Below are 24,681 nucleotides of genomic sequence, written 5' to 3'. Positions count from 1 at the left end.
GTATCCCCTGGGCATGTGGGAAGAGGAAGACCTTCCAGTTGGAGGGCAGCAAGTAGACTGAGCCTTGGGAGCGTGAGCCAAGGGAGTGAGCAGCTGTGTGTGGGGCCTTTAGCCCTGGGAAGGACCAGGCCTCTCAGTCCCCTCTCTCTCCCAGGGGCCCCGGGCTCTGGCTTCCCCATTTACCTATAATCCCTATGTCAAGCAGCTGGACCTTCAGGACAATGGGCTCTGTGGGGCTGGTGCAGAGGCCCTGGCAGGTGCCCTGAGCAAAAGCAGCAGCATCTGTGGTAGTTGCGAAGCCTGGGACAGGTGGGCAGACTTGAGTTCTCCCTTTCTTGAGGGGTGTGGGCCTCCCCACTGCCAGGCCTTCTTCTGCTGGTGTTGCTGGGGGAGGGGCCTCATCAGAGGGTGGGGTGGGTGGGGGTGGATGTAGACCCTCTGGGGTGCACCCAAGGCTGGATGCCACTCCCTTCCAGTCCCATCCCACCCCTCTGCCCCTTCCTCTGCTGGCCAGCACCACTCCGTATATGGTGGCCTCCCAATGCCTGAATGCAGGATGGGAGAGTCCTTCAACACAGAGAGGCAGGGACTGGCATTGTGAGAGGAGGGAGGGCTGGGTGGAACTTTGATAGGGCTGGATCCAAATGACATCTCTGCCACAGAAGAGCATAGTGATGCTGAAAAGCCACCCAACCTCACTGAGCCTCAGTTTCCAATCTGCGAAATGGACCCAACAATAGCACTTAGCCCTTGTGGTTGTGATGAGCATTATATGCTCAGCAGAGGCCTGTGTATGTGCTCTGAGCATGGCCCCTTAGACTGTCCTTGCCAGTCCCCAGAGGTGCAGTAGTGAGGGCTTCAGTGGGGGGTTATGTTGCTTCCAGGCACGAGTCATCAACGAGGTGGCTGCAGCTCCATCATAGCATCCTCCACAGCACCACAAAGCAGGTGGCTTTAACCCCTTGACAAAGAAGCTCCTTTTCACCTGAGGTGGGGGTCAGTGTATCCAGCTGATGGGCTGCAGAGTGGCCTTGCAGCCCCAGGACAGTCCATCTGCAAAGCCCCTTCCACTGCCTCAGGCCTGGAAGTTTGGGGGATGGTGGAGGAGGGTGGTACCTGACTTTGGATCCCACCGAGTGAGAACTGGTGCCATCTCCCAGATGTGGACCTGTCGGAGAATGAGCTGGGAGTGATGGGCACCCAGACTGTGTGTGCCACTCTTGCAGTGTGCCTGGCCATGCAGAAGTACAGCTGGCAGAGAATGGCCTGGAGGAGCAGGCGGCCCAGTACCTTGCTGAACTCCCAACGGCCCACACTGGCCTGAAATCCCTGGACCTGAGCTTTAAGCAACTGAGTGACCAAGAAGGTCCCATCTGATCTGGTCCACTGTGGGGCCTATCTTCCTGGGGCAGGTGTGGGTGCAGGTTGGCAGGACCACTCTAGCAACCATGCTCTGGTGCCTTCTCCCTACTTCCCACTTTAGCCTGCCCCTTTCCCACTCCTTCCACATGGAACTCTTACTCCATTCCCTGGATGTGTCATTGCCCACTCCTGCCTGTGTGGGATGCTGATTTAGGCACTAGCGACGCAGCATGAACAAAACAGAGGCCCTGGCCTCAGGGAACACATGTTAACAAGGTTATTCTCCATAATTACTGATGCTACAATAGAAACAAACAGGGCATGATTCTAGAGAAGAAAGGGGCTCCCTGCTTTAGACAGATGGCCAGGGTGGCCTCTGTGAGGAGGTGACATTGAAGCTGAAATGTGCAGCATCAGGAGGAATCAGCCATGGTAAGGCCAGAGGGAGCACATTTCAAGCAGAGGAACAGTGAACACACAGGCTTGTTTCTCAGACTGACAGACACCGGTGTGACTGGACTATTGGGCCAGGGAGAGTAGCCAGGCTGTGGGGTGGAGAGGGGCAACAGGGGGCTGCAGGGCTACAAATCATGGCAAAAGGCAAGAAGATTTTATTCTGAGTCTATGGAAGACATCAGTGAGATTCCTTGATCTCACCACTTTCTCTCATGTCCCAGGGCCTTTGCATGAGCTATCTGCTTTGCGAGGTACATGCAGTTCTACCTGCCTATCATCGACCACTCTAATCAATTGTAAGAATCATATGGGACCATGGGTTAGGAATACAGATTCCTGGGCCTTGGACCTGCTGAACCAGACTCCTGGGGGGGGGGGGGGATGCCTGTGCATTTGCATTTTAGTGAGTGCCCAGGAGATTTGTCTGATTGAAAGTTTGGGAGTCACTGCTCCGTCTCAAACTGCGTAGAGCAACATGGGGTGGCACCAGCCTTGGCCTGTGGGAAACAGCACTGGAATCTAACTGCCAGAGAGCCGGTTCACCTTCTAAGAAAATTATTGTGAAAAGTCACTGAAATTAAAAGAGAAGCTCGTTTCAGACTTTCAACAAACCAAGTATAGGCATCCCTCTGGACGTGCATGGTCAAAGGGGCAAGCACCAGAGAGGTGGCCAGGAGGGAGGGGCTGAAGGTTAAGGCCCTGTGTAGGCTGCACAAATACAGGAGGGGGCGGTCTTCAGCCTGGAAAAGCACAGACTCAGCAGGGCCATTTTGTTTCCCCCAACTGGGGCTCTGTGGATGGGCCTGACACCCTGAAGGGGTGAAGGAGCTTGAGTCCAGTCTCCCCACCTGACCCATGGTGATTGTAGCACCTGCCACATGGTTGGCTGCAGGGGTCAGGAAGACCAAGCATTGGAACTACAGGTGGCTGATTCCTGGGTGTACAAGAACCTTGTCATCCTCGGGCTGTTCAGCAAAGAAGGGGCTTCCCTACAAAGTGGGAGACCACGGCCCTCTCATCCCCGCCCTGGAAAGGTCTGAGAGCCTGCGGGGTCAGACCCAGCGCTGTGCAAGGAGTCTGAGCCCTGTTCCCAGGGGGCGGCGCAGGGGTCGCCCCTCCTGCCGGGAGCTCTCCACGGTGCTGAAAGCGTCTGTCCAGGCGTGTCAGGCCCAGGGGGCCCGCTCAGCACTCTGCTCAGTCAGGGCATCTGTTTTCCTCTGTGCATTTCTTCAGACCAGCCTTACTAGACCTGTGCTCAGTGCTGGAACCATGGAGAAGGGTCAAATTCAGATCCATGAGTGACTGCCCAGGCAGAGAGAGGTCTAATGGCCAGATTCTAGAAGGATGGAAGCACAGTAGACATGGGGCCCAAGGCAGCCCAGCCCAGCCAAGCAGGCAAACCTTCCTGATACCGTGACCCCAGGTTAGCAGGATGAGGACCTGTTAGCCAGGTGAAGAAAGGGGTCAAGTGTTACACACAGGGGGACAGCCCAGAGGCATGTTGGTCCCAGCACTTTTGAGACCTGGACACAGGTCAGACTGGCTGAGTACTGAGGGAGTGGAGAACAGGGTGGATGGGTGGGTGGGGCTTCTGCCCATTTTACATGCTGAATATCTCTCAGGGTTTCTTAACCCCACACGGCCCGCACTTTCCTGTTCCTACAACCACAGTCTCCTTTCTACCATAGCTGCACTAGCCTTGTCACTTTTTGCCTATAGACTATGGCACAAGCCTTCCAACAGTCCCCTAGCCTCTCGTCTCTGCCCCTGCCCACCCCACTCCATCCCCTACAACTGCTGCTAAGGAATCCAGCCTTGTCACTTCTTAAAGCCCTCCCTGCCTCCTCACCACTGATACGCTCATGCCAGGTTCCTGGTTCTGGCATTCAAGTCTCTCAGCATCTCTCTGGTGCCCATAGTTCCTCCCTCATTTCACTGGCTCCCCCACCTGCCACCAGAGCCAGGCCTGTGTGCATTTCCACCAGTGCCGTGTGCTCTCTCGGCCTCCACACATTTGCTCTTTCCTGTGTCTGCTCTCCACTGTGCGTGCACATGTGTGGGGAGTCCCTCAGTCTTCAAGGTTATCTCCTCTGTCCTCACATTCCTGACCCCACCAGGCAGGGTCAGCCCCCACTCTGTTCCCATGCCTACCTTTTTGTAGTCTAGAATAGCTTACATCCCATTAATTTGTATTTATGTCTCCCCTATTAAATGTGAAATCCTTGAGGGCAGAGCAGGTCTATGTTGGGTTCAACTCTGTGACCCTTGTGCCCAGCAGAGACCCTGGCACACAGCAGACATCAGTATCATTTTTTGAAGGAATAAACAGTGAATAAGAAGGTCTCTCTTGTCGTTTCTTAATGGAAGACACTTGGACCAGCCCTGGCAGAAAACATAGGACTCACCAAGCTTAACATAACACCTGTGAGGCCCATGAGTCATGGCCTTTGCCAGGGGAATGGACATATGAGGCCCCCGCCTGTCAGCCCCTCCGGCCTGTCTTTCGGGGCAGGGCTCCCAGATGCCTGCTCCCTATCTTTGCAGCTCTTCACAAATGAACCTTGGATGTTTTCAGCAGAGCTTCAAGAATATTTCTTTAAGTGACTTTAATTTTCCCAGTTCCACTTAGTGACGACAATGTTCCATCTCTCTGTGTCCACTCTTACGTCACTTACTGAGGCGTCAGAAGCTGACTGTCACACACATTCCCCAGATGTCACAGACACTCGGCTGGTGGGGACATGGTGCAGTCTGGTGACACATGCTCACTGTTGGGCATATGCAGATGCTTCCTGAGATGATGCCCTGGCACCCTGGGGTCCCAGACACTCTCAAACAGCCCACCTACTCCCTCGGATGTAGTGGCTTGTAGGTATCAGGAACAGGTGGCTCCAGCCCCTGCCAGGATGGCAGAAGGCGCCAGCAGGTGCCAGCTCCCTCTGTGGGTCCTCCTAAGGAACAGCAGCCACTGCTTTGCCCTCTGACAGGGGCTGACCTCGGCTCCGGCCCCAGAAGGTGGCAGGTCAGGCTCTGTCTTCCCAGCACATCCATAAGCTGCACCCTTCTCCCCATCACAACCCCCAACAGCCCTTCACTGGAGCCCTCCTGGGCCCCTGAGCCACTCCGTGCCTCAGGGCCCCTGCCCTTGAGAGGCCCCCAAGTGGTCATGGGATCTGATCGCTGTGTCTCTGCGGCCTGCTGTCACATGGCAGCTCCCCAGGCTCTGAGGGTCATTCACATCCACACCCCTCTCTCCACTGTACTTCCAGGGGTTCGGCCCCGCTGCTCACCACCATCCAAGACACAAGACTCTAACCTGGACTCTGCCCTTCCACACTCGGTCCCTGCTCTTTTCACCTCGGGCCTCCTGGGCGCTGAGGCTGTGGCCCCTGACTTTCTCCATCATCACATGTGGTGCCACGGCTTCCCTCTTTTGCATTCCAGGTAAACATCTTCCTGAGATTCCTGGGCTTCTCATACAAGGGGTTGGACATCCTGGAGCCTCCATGGTGGGTGAGGCACTTAAGACCAACAACATGTTGGAGGAACTCATAATGAGGTGGGGAGCACAGGGTGCCCCCTGTGTCACAGTCTCTGGGCCCATAGCCACCCCAAGGACCAGGGGCTCTGTGATCTTGCTGCTGTTCAGCACTTTAATTCCCAAACCTACCACAGTCTACCCATGATGGGGCCTGAGCCGCAATCTGAGAGCGCCCAGCTCCATCCTTCTCACTGGAGTTCATCATTCAAACACTGGGGCTCGTAATTCCCACTGCACGGGCAGGGGGCTGGGAGCTGCAGACGTATGTGTAAAACCTCTTCAGAGGGCCTGGTGCAGGGTGGGTGCTCACATGCTCTGCTCAGCACATGACTGCTGGGGGCCTGCTGTTTGGGGGCTGCTCCTTCAGGCCCAGGCAGGGTCCCAGGCCTCAGCAGGTAACCAGAGCAGGAGCTGCATGCCAGAGGGAAGGAAAGAGGCAGAGGCCCAAGAGGTCGTGGCTGCCAGAGTGAGCAGGGCCTACTCGCTGCAATCTTGCCCAGCTCCGCTCCTCATGGAAGGAGCCAAGGCCAGAGGAGGCCACGGGAGATGCTGAAATTCAAGGCCAGAGCTGGGGTCTGAGAAGTCAGAGAGAAGTGAGACTGATTCCCAATGTGACCAAGAGCTGTGCTGAGGTCTGGTGTTCAGGTCCAGCAGAAGCAGGAGGAGGAGGAGAGGATGTGGAGAGGCAGCTGGTTCCAGAACAGAAGCTGTCATGGTGATAAGGACAGGGTGCCAGCTGGGGCAGAACACGGGGGAGCACCTGCTGAGCTCTGAGGGCCAGGGAGCAGCTGCAGGTCTCCAACAGGGGGGAGGGACACTCTGGGCGTGTTGCTGGGTGATCTCCCTGAACACTGGGAGCCTCCAGTGAAGCAGGGTCATTATCCAGCTTTTACTCACTGATCTGCCCAGGGTGGTCCCCTGCATGTGTGTGGAGGTAGGAGTATGAAGTCTGACCCTGTGGATGCACCAGCAGCTCCAGCTGGGACCCTGGGGAAATTTCATTGCAAGATAGCACAATGCAAGTGTCTTTCTGTTGCGGCAACAACTGCATCTCTGTGGTGGGAGCCATGAGCCTGGGCCTGGGGCACTGGGTCAACCAGACACTGAGGATTCTTGTTGTGAGTGCTAGCCTGATGGGGGAGGCCCCAGCACAGACCTGCCTGTGCCTGTCCACACAGATCCCTCCTCTGTCACCTCTCGCACTCCAATGGCAGCAGGGTACACAGTTTCCAGAGCCCCAATGGGAAGTGCACCTCCTGGCTTCTTCTAATGACCCCTTCTTCCTTTTGCCATCACTCACGCATTCCTGGCCTGGACGATGCACTTCTGCAGACTCCTCCCCTCTTCGTCCTTCCCTCCCAGCTGTCCTTCCTCCTCCTCAGCCCACTCGAGAGCTGCTCTGCTGAAGACGGCAAGGACACCCTTGCTTCCCCTTCCCCTTCTCCCCTGCTCTTCCTCTGGCCTTGCAGGACCCAGGCTCAGACCTACCTGAGGCCTTCTGTGCACAGCATGGTTCCTTCCCCCAGGGATGCCAGTGGGGAGGGAGTGGCTGAGCAGGGCTGAGAGCAGAAGACAGAGAAGAGAGGTGCAGTCGAGGGTGGAGCAGGTCCACAAGGACCACTGTGGCAACAGCATGTGCTCAGAGGACAGTACCACCAGCTCCAGGGGATCCAGCCCTGCATGGCCCTCAGCTCCCTCAACTGGCAGAGGAGCCCCTGTAGCACCCCGTCCCCAGCCTGAGGCTCACCCCTCTCCAGCCCTTGGCTGGAGCCCAGACTCTCTCTTAAGCTCTGGATCCCCATTTCCAGCCGTCTGCTGGACGGTCTTCAGATGGCCCTTAGGCGCATTGGATTCTGAGAGTCTGACCTGAACGCATCACCTCCCTCTCCCGGCTGCCTCTTGGTCGGGGAAACATCTTCCATCAGAAGCTGGGCCCAGTGCTTGTCCCAAATGTATACACTCAAAAAAAAAAAAAAAAAAAGAAGACCAAAAGAGCCCTTGGCGTTATTAATAATGCTTATCTCTAGGTTGTGGGTTCATGTATTTTTATCTTGTTTATATTTTTCTGCATTTTCCACACTTGCTATTCTAAGTATGCATTACTTTTAGAGCCAGAAAAATAAATAGTACTTAAGAACACAACATGGTGCATGCTACAATTCAGCTGTGTGCATGGCATGCTTGGAGCCCTGAGGAAGGAGGGTGCTACAGACTGATGGTTTCCCCAATATCTCATATGTTGAAGCCCTACTGTCAATGTGAATGTATTTGGAGACAGGAATTAATTAAGGTTAAATGAGGCCATAAGGCTGGGGCCCTGACTCACAGTAGAATTAGTATCCTTACCAGAAGAAGCACCAGAAAGCTTGCTCTCTCCCCTTCCCCCTTGTGAGGACACAGCAAGAGGGCAGTCCTGTGCAAGCCAGGAAGAGTGGCCTCACCAGAAATCAACCCTCCCAGACCTTGATCTGGGACTCCTGGCCTCCAGAACTATGAGATGTCGATGAGGAAAAGTCCTCTACAACTCAAGTAGCAGATGTTTATTTGGGCAACTAGAATTGCAACATGGGAGACTTAGACTCGGGCAGAAACCCGAAAGGTCTTCCAAGGAAGACAAAGGAGGCAAGGGTTTATAAAGGCACAAAGAGAGAAATTACACAGGATGTTTTGCAAAATTTGTGACTGATGCTTGCAACAACTGTTGCTTCTTGGCTATACGTGATTGGTTGCTAAGGCCATCTCCAAGGCAGAAAGTTCTTATCCATGGGAGTAAGCACACCTCTTGAGAGAAGGTCAAGATGACAACAATGAGGCACAGTTCAAATTGGCATTCCCTCTGAGTAGAGACATGCATAAGTAGAGGCCTGCATAAACCGCATTTCCTTAGTGGCCTCTCAGTTCTATTTTAGAAGCCTTGACATATGTTACTCCATTTTGTTGTCACGGTGCACATTTTGAACACAAAGCATTGTAGATCAACTGTTTGAAATACTGATATTTCCCTCATTGCCAGGAAGGCTCATTCCTGGGAAGTCATGTCCGTCGTGGCGGGAAGCGAGGTGCTCAATCATCAATAGGAGTAATGCAGTCAGAGGCTCCGGCTGCATCTGAGCAACAAGGAGACAGTCAGGAAATACGTCTTACGCATGGTCTCTATCTGGAGAAAGTATCAAGTCCTTTTTTTGGAGTTTCTAGATTGGTTGATCATCTCAAGTCGCTGAGCAATCATTATTCTGGAGGTAGACACATAGCATTGAGAAATGCAAATGCTTAGTAGCTTGAAGGCTACAAAGATCGTGCAAATCAGGACCATAGTTATGAGCATAACTTGGAGCAGATCTGAGTGAGTAGTAGCATAAGAAACTTAAATGCAAGTACACATACAAGAATTCCAGTAGTAATCATAAACCATGTTTGAAGTCCTGGTCTCATCCAAGCCCCTCTGCCTGAAGGAAGCCAGCTGAAAACACTGATAAGGAACCAGAGGGTGTCATTGAAAGACATTGGACAGGAGACATCCTGTGCTATTTTTATAAATTTTCCAAGTTCTAACTCAACTTCACCAGAAGAGTTGATGCAAGTACAGCAGGAGGTGTTGGCTACAAAACAGATGCCACCCTATTCTGCAAGGAGATAACTGAGTGCCATTCGATTATCTAATACAACCCTCGCTAGAGAATCCAGGGGTCAGTGTTATTGTGCTAAGGCTCGAGAAATAGAATATGCCAGTTTAGCTATAGTTAGGGATACATTTTTTATCAAGAGCTCATTACAGGCAACGTCAATCCAAGGGACAAAGCCTTTGGCAATGGCAATCAATGAAGAGAGGAAGGGGTATAAAAGGGGTCTCCAAGTCTCATCCGGACCTATGAGATGGGGTTTGGGTTTCTTTTTAAACAAGAACTGGAAATGGAATATTATGATATCCTAAAGGGATTATCTTGTCATATGCCAGCTGTCTAGACATTCATAAGCCCATGGTTCCCCACAGTAATCACACACAAAGATGTACCCAACAGGGGGCACACAGAATGCAATGCCTTCTAGTTCACTAGCAGTGTCAGTGGTCAGGAGCACGTGGTAAGGCCCTTTCCGATGGGGCTCAAGGGCTTCCTCTGATGATGCTTCCAGAACACCCAGTCACCAGGCTCTAGACTGACCAACAGGATGCTTAAATTGGAATCTGGGAAAGGGTCTTTAACCTGTTAATAGGTTGAGCATAGGACTGTAGAGACTCCCAGTAGCTGGTCATAGGTGCATAAGACAACAGGGGAGCAGCAGAAGCCTGTGTGCCAGCAGACACTGATCTGCTGGTGACTGCTTTGTGCAGTTGGTTTGTATTTTCCAAAGAGAGCACAGCGCACAGTCTGCAGGACTGAAGGCAATACCTTAGGCCAGGGGGGTCCAGTCCACAGTATAGAACAAACCACAAACACAATTAACAGGACTAGAATCTAATATGTATAAAGGTGCAAACATAATTTTTCTCTCTACAATTACCCTCAACTCTTTTTTTTTGCCGAGGATAATCACAGCAAAACTAACTCATTTATACTAAAAACTTGGCCTGATTATTTGTATAAGTGAAAATAAGAATACTGAGAGTTTCTGAATTCGGGAGGGATCAGAGAGGGAGGAAAGGTAAATGTTTCATCTTTGTTCACAAAGCTATGTCTTACCAAGTTGTTGGTAGCTTAACAGAAAAGATCTCTTTAAATCCAGAAAAACAAAACATTAGAACATCCTCCTCAGTTAATGTAGTCCCAGGTAATTAATATTTGTTCTGCTTGACCTCATTTTTTCATTAGTTTTCATGACTTTGCCTGATGATTGAGGGAGATAGGGACAGTGATAATCCCAAGAAGTTTGCAGAGTTTTCATTAAGGTTCCTATGATTGCCCAGTGAAGTGGGTGCCTTTGTCACTGGAGGATGTGGAAGGTGCATCCCAAGTGGGAAGCACGTGTTCTAACATTTTCTTTGCCATTGTGAGGGCATCGGCTTTGTGGTGAGGGAGAGGCTTTAACTCATCCAGAAAACACATCCAACAACAAGAACATACTGATGAGCCATAGGAAGTGGCAGTTGAATGAAGTCCAGCTGCAGGTGCTCAAAGGACCCAGAGGGAGGAATCCTGAGGCCTCTGGGGATGGAAATAGTTTTTCCTCTATTGGGTGAAGGAGTGTAAAAAATGAAAAATGGGACTTTTCAGAGAGCTTGGAAGAACCCAGTGGCCATCTTGGGTTTTCCTAGCCCTGACTGTTGAATTTACAGCTGTTGTTTACCCACCTTCATTTCTCTGCTCCAGGAGCAGCCTGTTACCTTGTTATAAGGACGTCAGTATGGCAAAATTCTGGCAGTGCGGGACTATTCTTTGCAGAGGCAGAATGGACTTCATCCACATGTGCCAATCTTTGTAGATTCTGTGGTTGCTGCCTTTGCATGAAAGTCAGCTAAGGAGCTTTCCTGATGTTTAGTGTCAGCCTCAATTCTGATGACAGACAGCATTTTATCCCAGGACATGTTAGACTCCCAGGAATTTCATGTAATTTCTGGAACTCATAACATATACTTGTACAGATATAACATAAAGAAGCTTAATTGCTATTTGACAGTGCTTCCAATGTAATTTAACATATCAGAGAAGCCTAATTATTTTAACATCCCTCTTTTTATATGGAGAGAAAGTCAATCTTTCGACATGTCTCAGGGATCCTCTGAAAAATTACAATGTGAGCTAGAGGTCAAAAAAGACTTCATTTAGAATCTGGTTTGGGGAAGTTTGACAAAAATATCAAAGAAGGGCTTCGAATATTTGCCTAAGTAGGATCACACATCATTATGAAACGATATTTAATTATCCATTTAACCAAGTTGACAAAAAGATTTCAAAGGCAAATATAGAAGGTTACAAAGCTGCAAAACCTTAGCTCTTTGTAATGGAAAGACTCAGCTTTTAACATAAAGCACAGCAAGTTATTTTGATAAAACATAAAATCCCTGCCTTTTGGCCAGATTACTCAAAGACCAAAAAACCCTTTTCATTATCTCTTTATCAGGAGTCGATTAAAAGCCCAAGAGACCTTGTCCTTATAACAAACACACAGAGAAAACCAAATTTCAATGTTGCACAAGATTACTTTTGATATTAAAACTTATTTGCTTAATTGAATTCATTCAATCTTAGCCAGCTTGACCACACACAAGACTCTTTCCTCAGGATTCTTCTTCCAGAAACTTTCTTTTTTACCTTCAGAATTCCACCTTTCTTCTTTCTCATAACCAGTGTTACTTTAGGACAAAATTACCATCTTACAAAAATATCTCCATTCCCTGTACCTGCTTTTACTGAAAACATATATTTCTGATAGCATAAATTTTTTTGAGGTGACATGAGATTTTTTTACTAATATATCCAAACATCGCTTATTTTTTCTGTAATAAGAAGCCAAAAGTCGGTCAACCCCTGTGCAGTAACTACCATTTTCCTGTTTTAGCTTTTCTGAAGATCTGTTTTATGTTTTCAAGATGTTCAATGAATTTCCCATCATTTACTTTCATTTAGCAAAACTCTAAGGTTTCAAGTTGGCAAAAGATTTGGAGAAGCTATTTTAAAGTACACATACCATAAAACATAATTATTGCACTTAAAATGCCTTATTTCATTAACATCTATATAATACAGTAGTTCTTAACAATCATACTTAGATTATTCATGAAAATTTCATGAGACATTAAACCAGTTAGCTATCATTTTAAGTTAATCTTTTCTTGCTGAAAAATTTTATGGGTGATAGCATGAGCTTATTTGACTAATAACCCAGGTATAATAAAAGTTGTATGTTTCCATTATGTCCAATGCTGATGATTCTGAAGACATGTTTATTTTAATTAAGCCAACAAACTTAAGCAAGCATTCATTGACCATGATTTTGAGGAATAAAAATGGCAAGCATCCTGGGGGATGCATCATACTGTGGTTTAGATTTGCATTTCCCTCATGACTAATGACCTCAAGAACCTTTCTATGTGCTTATTGGACATTTATGTGTCTTCTTTGGAGAAATGTCTATTCAGATTCTTTGCCCATATTTAAATTTTGGAATTTGTGTTTTTACTGTTGAGTTGTAAGTGTTCTTTGTATATTCTGGATAAAATCCCCTTATCAGAAATATGATTTGCAAATATTTCCTCCCATTCTGTGGCTTATTATATTTTCCCTTTCTTGATGGTGATATGGGCTTGGCAAGCCAAAGCCTTGAAAGAAATATTTCTTGGACTCTCAAGGCCTGGTAGTAGTGCTCTTTTATTCAGAGAATATCATAGGAACAGGATCCATGCGCAGTGAAGAGCTGCAATCGGTTGAGGGTAGGGCTAAATTTATAAGACATAGGTATGTGAGTTATTTATTTACAAGACAAAGGAAAGGCCAGGTAAAACAGTCATTAAAATTGTATCAGTGCAGGTGATATCTGGCTCTCGGGTGCTCTTAAAACTTTGGATATGAATCAGGTCGAATCAGGTCAGAAAGTCCTATGCTTCCTGGAGGATGATATAGATCGATATACACACCAGGACACCTTGGGCTTCTCTCCCTGGGGCAGCCTTAATCTTCCTCATAAAATCCCCCTGAACCCGTTTGGCCCCAACCTCCTTTGGGGATTTGGATGATGGTCAATCTTGTGTAACTACTTCCAGCTGTACAAGGTCATAGATCTGTCCCTAAATTGGGCCATAGGGGTACAGGCAGGAAATTCAGTGGACAGGAATGTTGTGCCCATGGAGTCCATGGCAGACAAGATACACGGATCCCCTGGAGACAAGAGGATCATTTGAGAAGAAGTGGTCCAGGAGGCGAAGATTTGTTGACATGTGGAAGACAAACAACGAAATAGACAACAAACTATAATAAGAAATACAAGCAATATGATTAATGCAATGAATAAAGTTTTGACAGTAGTCCAGAGACCTGGACCTGACCAGGAGTGCAACCAATCATTTACGGATAGGGTAGGGTCAGACATGGATTTAATTTGGTGACTCATACCAGACAGGAGGCCGGAGATATTTTGATAATAGTCAGGAATATAGACACAACATTCAGTTTTTATAATGGCACTAGTGCCTCCCTGTGCTGCTGTCAAGACATCCAGTGCCATTTGGTTTTGGTGGACTGCCTTACGCATTTGGGATGCTTCTAAATTGAGCAGCAATTGGCTATGTTGTGTATCCTTTAATGCCTTCATGGTAAATTTGTTTAAGGCTTCCATGCGCCAGATGACACTTTCAATTCCTAATTGGTGAAGGAAAATTGAGGCAAAGTGATCATACCAGTAGAAGACAGAATGAGTCCAACGTTACTGTAGATTGGGCAGGTTAGCAGCAGGAGATAGAGAAAATGTAGTTCTACCTTGCATCCAGATGAAACCTAGTGTGCATCACCCAATGCTTCCAGGCAGTAGCCAAGGCCATAAATTGGGGCCACATAACCACTAAGTGCCATTAGGGACTAACCAACGTGTGCTCGGCTTTTTATCCTGGTCAGTCCCAAACCAAATAGTATTTTTTAAGGCTATGATATGAAAACACATGTAATGGTGAATTTGTCACATGGATCGGATGCTATTAGGCCAAGTATCACAAGTGTGATTGGTTTGTCCCCAGCATAGAGTGGCCTTTTGACTGAGTTGACCACTAGGAGGAGTGAGCCTAATATATTCACTCCAAATTTGTTATAGTCCATCCTGTGTGTATCAATAGTTTGGGGACTTTACCTCAGGAGCTCATTGTTTATGACCCACCTGTGACAAGGTGAATCTAGTTAGTACTTGGGCAGTAGAGTTGAAGGAAAAGGTTCGTTTGTGGCCAGGTAGCTCCCAGGTATCAGAGACGGATGGCCACAAGGAGACATTATGATTAGTAATAAATGAATCTCGTTGAAGAGAAGAGATAGAATCTAATATCTATGAATGTGTACTATAGCTTCCACTGAAACAAAATTTTTCTCTCTAAAATCACCTTCATTTTTTTTTTTTTACAAAAGATAGACAAATTAAGAGTAACTAGGTTGCAAAAGAAGTGTAGTTTCCGTAAAACTTGGTTCAATTATTTACATAAGTGTGGCAAGAATAGCACTTGACTGTATAGGCTCTTTTAAATCTGCTTTGCAGGAATTTTTTATGAGGAATCTCAGATTGAACTGTAAAGGCCTCTCAAGGCCAGAAAAGCCAACCCGAGGACTTGCCATGAGAGTTTGCTTGCAATGTCTACAGATTTGGGTGGATTCCTGTCTTCTTGAGGTCCTGCAAAATATTTTGAGGTTCCAGGCAGCTGCCAGATAAGTGACCTTCCTTACTTACCAGGTAAAATTGCTAGAACCTCTGTAATCGAGGTACCAGGCCAATATTTCCAAGTGGCTTTGTTTCAGAAAGTCAACCATATTCCTCAGAAGCCGTCTTGTCATATCTGAGTCTATATCTTTCTCTCAAATATGACATGCCAGTCAAAGCCTTGTTTATATAACCAATGTTTCCAAATGTGTCCTGTTATAAGGAGAACAGATTCTTCATGAACTTATGCAAATAACTATACTGCGATGAAATAAACATACTCACACACTCACTGAGTTTCCAAATTTTGGAGTGTTCAGGTAGGGAGAAAAAGGTAAATGTATCAGTTCTGCTCACAAAGGTAGAATTTCACCAAATTGCTAGAAGTCATTGTTAGCATAAGAGAAAAGGATTTCCTTAAATCTGAGAAAACAAAACAAAACGTCAAAAAGTCAATGATATTTCCAACAAAATCATAAAAAATTATAATCATCCTCATCAGTTCATACAGACCTGTATAATCAATTCTTGATGTTGATCTTCTGTTAGCAGATTTATGAGGTCATCACTTTCTCTGTTAGAATTCTATAATATCTTACCCAGTTCAGTTTTATGATCTGAAAGTTTATAGACACCTGTGTGCTAGAATCCTGTGTCAGAATCCTTTGCATGAATTTCTCTGAAGATGAAACATATTTGCAAAAGCAAAAAGCATCAGGGTAAAACAGCAACTATCAGCAAGTGACGAAAGACTCAAAAGGGCAATTGACAAGGAAACCTGCCTACTTCTGTGACATGCAACACTTTAACATAATAACTAGGATTATGGCTGACAACCAGGACATATCAGAATTGTAAGAATGTTATATAATTAAAAAAATTTATATCAATAGCATTCACCCACATAATACCACCAAAGAAAGTTTATCATCTCTTATTTGACAATGTTTCCCATGTAATTTAATAGACCAAATAAGCCCAATTGGTTTACTATTCTGCTTCTTATAGGAAGAGAGAGCAAATTTCTTTGGGAAGTCTCAGGGCCCCTCTGAAAATCCTCAGAGAAATTTTCTTCCTTCTACCAGGTCAAAAGAAAGCATTCATTCAGCATTTGAATTTTTCTTTGAATGAGAAGCTTGTCTAAAATGTCAAAAGGTTTTAAAACACTTGTTCTAATAGGAAACAACACTTACTGTCAAACAATTCTCAGGTCTATATTCAAAATGAGAACGGAAACAGTCAAACATCTTAACAGAGTGACCTCAGTCCTTCTGAACATAGGAAATTATTTTAATGAACCTAGATTTTCTGTCTTTTAGGTAGACTTAAAGTTAAAGGAAAACCTTTTATAACCTCTTTATTAAGAGCAGACCAAAAGTTCAAGAAAATTATCCTTTTGAGAGAGAAAACCAAATTTTAATTTTTGCACCAGCTTATTTTTTACATTAAAACTCAGTTACTTAATTGGATCTACTTTAATCTTAGCCAACTTGACCAGGCATAAAACTCCCTTCAGAATTTCTCCTTCACAAACTTCTACAAGTGTCTTTTTACATTCAGAATTGGTCTCATGCTTGCTTTCTTCCCTACTAGTATTTTAGGACAAATTTATCTTTCTTAACCCAAAGAAACAAAAATACTTCCATTCTTTACACCTTCTTTACTGAAAACATACCTTTTACTTTGCGTGAATACAAAGATGTTCACCTTACTAAGTTCCAGTAGCTTTAATTACATATATTAATTAGAATTTCTAACCCTCACAGCCCCTAGCAAAGAGTAAAAAGTAAGCCATTACAGACTTTTGTATCAACATTCTAAACACCTTATAATTTCTAGAAACATGTTACTTCATAGTAATAAAGCACAAGCATGTTTACTAATAGACCCAAACAACCTTTAGCCTCTCAGCAATAAGAAGCCAAAAGTAGATGACTTAGATACTTTTAGCAAAAATGTTTCAACGTTCCATCCTATCCGAAAATGACTCAGATACTCAACAGATTTTTATCATTTAACTTAATTTACCAAAATTCTAAAGTTTTAAGTTGCCAAAAAGAATTTGGAAGCTGTTTTTTCCCGAGTATACAGGCCATAGAACAATTATTGTACCCACAAACTTTTACCCATTTCCATCTCTCCAAATCACTTCTTTCCAACAATTATGTTCAGATTACCCGTGAAAACAACATGAGACATTAGACAAAATTAGCTATCGTTTAAAGTTATTATTTTGCTGACAAATTTCTAATGGACAACATGAGCTTATCTGACTAGTAAACCCAGGCTGCATGCCTGCATCATATCCAAATGCTGACAACTGTGAGAACATGCCTATTTCAATCAAGACAACAAACTAGAATGAGTTTTCATCTACCAAAGATTAATCTATATCATGTTAGCTTAAAAGACATTGGGTTAATTTCTATTACATTTGGAATTTATGTAAGCACATACTTTAAGCCAATTAGACAGAGCTCTTAATTTTGGCCATATCATCCAGAGGTAAAATAATACACACATATAACATACCTATAGACACACATACACAGAGTCTCCACAGCTATTGCTTTTAAAATTACTGCCAAGAATCAGGTAGAGTATTACAAAGCTCATCACTTATGAATCCAAATTTTGTTTGAGCCTTTTTACTAATATTTGTGGAGAAGTTATTTAAGATGCCAGATTTTTTGGCAAGGGCATGCTTATGGCCATTTTTTCCTTTCTCCTTTTTTCCTTCAGTCTTAGGAATTAGTGATGGCCTAGACAGTCCCCAGAGGACTTGCAAGCTCTTTGAGATCAGGGAAATGTGTGGAACCTGAACTGCCTCTGGAGCTGCATTGCCAGTCTTACAAGGATTTTGTAAGGACTGCTGCTCTTGATTTCTCCGAAATGGGTTTGTAATTCATATGAGATTATAGGTTGATCTAGCCTGTCCAGCTACATCATAAAGGGACAGAAAACCACTCAAGTTTTCTCCAAGATGGAGTTTCTGGGGCATAACCCTTCCAATTGAAAGTGTTTCCAATTAGTTAAAATGCACCATAGGGGTGAATATCTGGGGATGCTTGGGGTGTTCCCCATGGCAGTAAAGCTGGTGTCTGACTGACAGTGGGCCTGGAGAAGGGTGCAGAGCCTGACTTCAGGCATCAACACAGTTATAAGATTTAAGCAAGTTCTGCTCAGCCCAGGCATTTAGTCCCTGAGCCAGCACAAGGTGAGCCAGGGAAGCAGGAGGCAAAGGCCTAGAGTGGGCCAGGGGCCAGGGATCCTAACACTGGAGCTGAGAGTTCAGTCCCTAGCAAAATGTTTAAAATTTTACAGAAGGTCCAGGTTCTGCTCAGGTCCAGCCTGAACTTAACCTCAATATGCTGATAACAGAGGAGGTGATGAATGAGACAGACAAAGAAAGGAAAAGAGAAGATTAGGCCTTGCCCTCGTGGCCTCTTCCCAAGGGTTATCAAGATAAGGGTCACACAACAGTTCCTGTTCTGGGGCACCCCACCCCACCAGGACAGTTCACAGAATAAATCACAGGTCTCCTGTCTTCATAAGTGACTCAGTAGGTGCCTAAAATACTCAGTGAGTCAACCGCCAAGAGAGGGCTCCCCACTTGGGGTCACTGGGGTAATCAGGCCTGGAAACCAGGAGAGGGGGTATTCTCAGGGGTGGAGCTCTGACTCTTTAAACATTTCTTTGTTTCTCTGTTGCAAAGCTCAAAAGGAGCCAAAAATGGCCACTGTAACTCTAAGAGAGATGAAAGAAAAGAGTCCATTACCTTGAAATCCCCCCAGAACCTAGGACATCGTCCTACCCATTTTTCCTCTGTGAGGTTCCTATAGCAAGGGGTGATGAGGGCATCCCCCTGCATTGCATCTCTTGTATATCTTCCCTATTATGCCTGGCAGTAATAGGTTCCTGGTGAATGGTCCCAGAGATAAAAGAATAGAGAAAAAAAGTGAAGAATTTTCTGCCATTCTGGGCAACATTCTACCCAATTGCATCCTGGAGCTGTTCTTCCAAGAAGGGGTTCCCATACTCAACCAAATGTTAGAGTTTGGTACGTACCTTGAACCAGAGTGCCGATTGTGACTTTTCCGCAGTTCAGAGTGTGGTCAGGATCCATAGGGGGGATAGCAATCCAGCCTTAGGAAAAGAAATCTGCCATGGGCGGCTTGGAGATTGGCAACTGTCCTAATGACTTAAGTGGTCAATCCACGCCCGTGTAAATTTTATATATTAGAGATAGGACTAGCAAAGAATGGATCAATTCACTCTTCATCACCCTCAGGCTTAAGGTACTGATTCTGTTTGGGCTGATGCCATGGTTGGCTCCATAGAGTAGTCATGGGCAATGTGGGGATGTGAAATTGGCCACCCCAAGATATGTCTCTTTGGCATGATGATTATTTGAGGCTAGTTACTTTGCAGAGAGGAAAGCAACTGAAAAGTAGAATTTACTTGCCCTTTGTAAGAGACATTTACATTGTAAAGGAACTCTCCATCTGTAGAAATATCTCCCTCTGTACCAGGAAGAAGGGGAGATGACCTTGTCTCTAGAAACTCTTAATCAATGGGGAAGACAGGGACTTAAATCTGCATTTGTTCATTTTGCTTGTCTGGTAACCTCCTGTACTGACTTCCCTCCCCCTCCCAACATTGGCATTTCTTTAAGCATTAAGCATATTTCCTTAGGCTAGGAACTGATTACTGCGCTCACCTGTGACCACCCAGCTTGAGACAATAGACTTGCCTCCTGCTACACCCGCTGAGATAACAGACCCACTACCTGCTATGTCCATCAAGCGCTGTGTCGACAGGGCAATCTTGTGACTATTGTGGGAGGGACATTTCAATCATAATGTGAAATAGCCTATTTGGGGGTATATAACCACTCTGTGCACCCCACTTCTTTGGTGCCCTTTCTTCCTTCAGGAAGAAAGGCCCCAGGCCATGGTCCTCATAAAGCTTTGTTTAATTTTCTCTTGCTGTTCTGTCTCATGTGAATTTAATTCGTTCTCTGGCTAGACGAACCCACATTAGGTAGAGGAAATGTCTTCCTCCCCTACAGCAGCAAACTTGGATTCATACAGCTGTCCGAGAAGGTTCCTGATGAAAAAGTGAGTTTAGATGCATCTTTGAAAAAGTAGAAGGCCCAAGGAAGTGCCAGAACTTAAGCTCACAAGCCCGTGAAGCAAGATCCTCGTATGGGCGACCAGAAGAAATGATGAGGGCTCAGGTAGCCAAGGAGTCAAAAGAAAGATTTCATGGACTCTCAAAGTCTGGTAGTAGTGCTCTTTTATTCAGAGAATAGCATGGGGACAGGACCCATGGGCAGTGAAGAGCTGCAATGGGTTGAGGGTAGAGCTAAATCTATAAGGTATAGGTATGTGAGTTATTTCTTTACAAACAAAGGAAAGATCGTGTAAAAAACGTCTTTAAAATGGTATCAGTGCAGATAGGGTCTGGTTATCAGGTGGTCGTATAACTTTGGAGAGAAATCAGGTCAAATTAGGTCAGGATGTCTTATACTTTCCAGAGGGTGGTATAGGTCGGCGTGTAGGCCAGGAAGCCTTGGACTTGTCTCCTTGGGGTAGCCTTGATCCACATCAGATGGTGTCCTTTGAAGCACACAAGTTTTTAATTTTGATGCAGTCAAATTTTTCTATATTTTTCTTAGGTTGCTTGAACTTTTGTTGTCATATTAAAGAAACCATTGCAGCGATGAAGAAAAGGGTAAAGGGGGTCAATTATATGGTGATGGATGGGAAGTACAGTTTTGGCGGTGAGCATGCTGTAGTACATACAGATGTTGAATTATAATGTACACCTGACAGCTATGCACTGTAATAAACCAGTGTTACCTCAATAAAAATAAAAAATAAAAGAAAGACAGAAACCAATACCTAATCCTTGGTCATGAAGATTTACTCCTACATTTTCTTCTAAGAGTTTGTTGGGAGTTTAGCTAAACTACTCCATAGCATTGCTGCCTCAGCATGCATTTTGTGTGGCCAAGTGGCCTTCAAGGACCTTGAAGTGACACTAGCCCCTCCCAAGAATGCACGCCCTAGATAACCACCAGCAGAGTCAGAGTTCATGTCAGGTCCTGATATGACTCCCATAACTGTGCTTGTGGGAAGCATTCTCCCTACCTCCCAGGGCCTTCCCCTTGTGTGTATCTTAGATAAGACCCCTGGGAACCTTGCCAGAACTTGTTTTTGGTTTGAATTGACCAGTCCAGACTTAACCTGGGAACCACAAAGCACTCCACCTGTGGACTCCAATAAAGGCGTATGCCCCAGGTCCCACCTTTTTCTCCGCCTGCATTTTGCCTTAACCTCCCAGTGTGGCCCCTTGAGGCGTGCTGAGGACCTTCTCCAGGAGCCGTGAGTAACAAACTTTTCTATCTCAATTCCTTTGTGGTCTGTTGTTGAAGAGAGGCTCACCATCCAACACCCCCAGGGCTCTACCTAGCAAATGTTAATTTGACATCTTGGCAACACCTATTACAGACATATGCTTTTTATTGTGCTTTGCAGAAATTGAATTTTTTACAAATAGAAGGTGCAGGGGAAGAGGGAGAAACCCCCTTTTTCCCCTCCTGGTTCTTATGGTTGACCAAAGAATTAAAGATGACCTAAGGCAGATTAGCAGGAGAAAATCAAGCCAAGTTTAATATGTGTACATGGGGAATTCACATAAGCATGAAGAATTCCAAAGACAGTCAGGCAAAATGAGGTATATGTGTCTTTCTGGACTAAGGAGAGGGAGATAGAGGTCTGAGACTTCAAAGAGGGAGAAGGCAATTTACAGGAAGATGAAAAGAGTTCACAGGTGGTAAACACATGTTTGCATTGTCCCATTTATAGACAATGGGACTTTAAAGATGTCTTTGGATAAAACGGCCCTGGCTAGTTGCCTTCCTGCTTATCACACTGAGAATTATCCATGATGAGAGCTTCTGCTTGGGACAGGCCTTTATATCTTAAATTCTTTTAGGCAATTTAGGGCAAGGTGAAATGTTTTTCCAGCATCTTCTGACCTTGATTGTCTTCAGCTTGAAATAATCTGCATACCAGTGTGGCACACCTTTGGGTAATCTTCCTTGAACCCCATCAAAGGCTGATGGTAACCCTGTATCAGGCAAATTTATCAGCGCCATTTTTCCAACAGCATTTACTCACTTCATGTTTTTGTCACATTTTAGTAATCCTGACAGTGTTTCAAACTTTTTCATTATTATTAATTTGATGTGGTGAGCTGTGACCAGTGATCTTTGATGTTAGTATTGTAATTGTTTTGGGTTGCCACGAACTGAACTGATATAAGAAGGCAAACTTAACTGAGAAATGTTGTGTGTGTACTGACTGCTCCACTGAATAGCTGTTCCCCCATCTCTCTCCCTCTCCTCGAGACCTCCCTACTCCCTGAGATACAAAAACACTGAAATTTGGCCAGCTAATAATCCTGCCGTGGCCTCTAAGTGTTCCAGTGAAAGGAAGACTCGCACAACTCTCAATTCAAATCAAAAGCTAGAAATGATTAAGCTTCCTGAGGAAGGCAGGTCGAAAGCCAAGATAGGATAAAGGCTAGGCCTCTTGTACCAAACAGTTAGCTAAGCTTTGAATTCAAAGGAAAAGTTCTTGAAGGAAATTAAAAGTGCTACTCTAGTGAACACACCAATGATAAGAAAGTGAAGCAGCCTTATTGCTGATATGGAGAAAGTTTTAGTGGTCTGGGTAGAAAGTGAAACCAGCCACAACATTCTCTGAAGCTAAAGCCTAATCCAGAGCAAGGCCCTAACCCTCTTCAATTCTGAGAAGACTGCGAGAGATGAAGGGGCTGCAGAAGAAAAGGGTGAAGCTAGCAGAGGTTGGTTCATGAGGTGTAAGCTTAGAAGCCATCTCCATGACATAAAAGCACAAGGTGAAGCAGCAAGTGCTGATGGAGAAGCTGCAGCAAGTTCTCCAGAAGATCTAGCTGAGATCACTAGTGAAGGTGGCTGCTCTAAACAACAGATTTTCAATGTCTATGGAACAGCCTTATATCAGAAGAAATGCCATCTAGGACTTCCGTAGCTGGAGAGAAGTCAATGCCTGGCTTCAAAGCTTCAAAGGACAGGCTGACTCTCTTGTTAGGACTAATGCAGCTGGTGACTTGAAGTTGAAGCCAATGCACATTTACCATTCTGAAAATCCTAGAGTCCTTAAGAATCACGCTAAATCTATTCTGCCTGTGCTCTACAAATGGAAAAAGCCTGGATGACAGCATGCCTGTTTACATCATGGTTTGCTGAATATTTTAGACCCACAGTTGGGACCTACTGCTCAGAAAAAAGATTCCTTTCAAAATGGTACGGCTCATTGACAATGTGCATCGTCAGCCAAAACCTCTGATGGAGATGTGCAATGTCCATCAGACACTGTTTTCATGCCTGCTAACACAACACGGATTCTGCAGGATCTGGACAGTGATTTTGACCATGGATCAAGGAGTAATTTACTTTCAAAAGTAAATATCCAGTTATCACAGCACAGTGTGTTGAAAAGATTATTGTTTCCCCCAGTGAGTTGTTTTGGCACTCTTGTCAAGAATCAACTGGCCATCGTTAAAGTTCAGTGCTCACTGCTTTGGCAAGCTGCGTTTGTTCCCCATCACAGAACAACACCACCTGTCTGTCAGCTGCCATGCTGTGGTGGCAGCTCACACAGAAGTACTAGAAGGACTTACAGCTAGGATATACAACCATGCTCTGGGGCTTTGCTGAGAAAAACAAAAGGAGGAAGATGGGCAACAGTTGTCAGGTCAGAGCGAATCTTTCCCCACAAAAAACAAGAAAAAAATCAATTACTCACCAAGAGAATGAGAAAACAATGCATACACCAGGAGAATATATTTGTAAAAGTCATAACTTATAAAGAATTGTTATCCAAAATATGCATAGAACTCTTAAAAATCAACAATAAGCAAACCAACAACCCAAGTAAAAATGGGCAGAAGGTCTGAGCAAACACCTCACCAAAGAAGATACACAGCTGGCAAACAAGCCAAAGCGAAGATGCTCCACATATTATGTCATTAGGGCACTGCAAACTAAAACAACAATGAGATACCACTCCACACCTGTTAGAGGGGCAAAAATCCAATTCAACAACACCACATGCTGAGGATGCAGAGAAGCAGGAACGCTCCTTCATTGCTGGTGGGAACGCAACATGGCACAGCCATTTGGGAGACAGTTTGGCAGCTTCTTACAAAACTAAACATACTTTTACCACATGATTCAGGAACCACACTCTTTCATATCTACCCAAATGAGTTGAAAACATGTTTACAAAAAAACCTGCACATGGATGTTTACAGCAGCTTCATTCATAATTGCCAAAACATGGAATCAACCAAGATGTCCTTCAGTAGGTGAATAGATAAATGAACTCTTTGTGCAGACAAGAAACATTACTCTGCTCTAAAAACAAAGGAGCTATCAGGCCATGAGAAAACATAAGACAACCTAAATGCATACGACTAAGTGAAACAAGCCAATCTCAAAAGGCTATAGACTGTGTGATTTGATTACCAATACACACCATTCTGGAAAGGCAGAACTGTGGAGACAGTGAGAAGATCAGTGGTTGCCAGGGGTTAGTGGGGAGGGAGGGATGAATAGGTCAAGCGCAAAGCATTTTTAGGGCACACCCTAACAGTGTATACACACTATACATTTGTCAAAACCCATGGAATGTACAACACCAAGAGTGAGCTCTAATTTGCACTATGGACTTTAGGTGACTATGAGGGCTCAGTGTAGGTTCATCAATTACAACACATGTACCAATCTGCTGCGGTGTGTTGAGAGTGCGGGAGGCTGTGCATGTGCAGGGGCTGGGGATATATGGGAACTCAACATTCTGCTCAATTTTGTTGTGAACCTAAAACTGTCCTAAAAAATGAAGTCTATTTTTAAAATATCAATTGACCATAAATGTAAATTG

The 24,681-nt window shown here is 45.3% G+C and overlaps 1 protein-coding gene across 7 annotated transcripts in view; it reads left to right on the top strand.

The window, feature by feature from the left end:
- LOC103543389 (cationic amino acid transporter 4-like) overlaps positions 1-24,681 on the top strand; it is a 110,984-nt gene that overhangs the window by 9,240 nt on the left and 77,063 nt on the right. For 6 of the 7 annotated variants that reach the window (XM_070628724.1, XM_070628722.1, XM_070628720.1 and 3 more), the window contains exon 1: positions 5,267-21,075. The exons of the other annotated variant lie outside the window; for it this stretch is intronic. In XM_070628724.1, coding sequence (XP_070484825.1) covers positions 20,786-21,075 — 290 coding nt within the window. In that variant the 5' untranslated portion in view covers positions 5,267-20,785. Of the gene's footprint in view, positions 1-5,266; positions 21,076-24,681 lie in introns of those variants that run through there. 7 annotated transcript variants of the gene reach the window in all.

Source organism: Equus przewalskii, chromosome 7, assembly GCF_037783145.1.
Source record: "Equus przewalskii isolate Varuska chromosome 7, EquPr2, whole genome shotgun sequence".
Taxonomy (NCBI): Eukaryota; Metazoa; Chordata; class Mammalia; order Perissodactyla; family Equidae; genus Equus; species Equus przewalskii.
The sequence above is the reverse complement of the archived record's forward strand: the minus strand, read 5'-3'. Positions and strand labels throughout refer to the sequence as shown.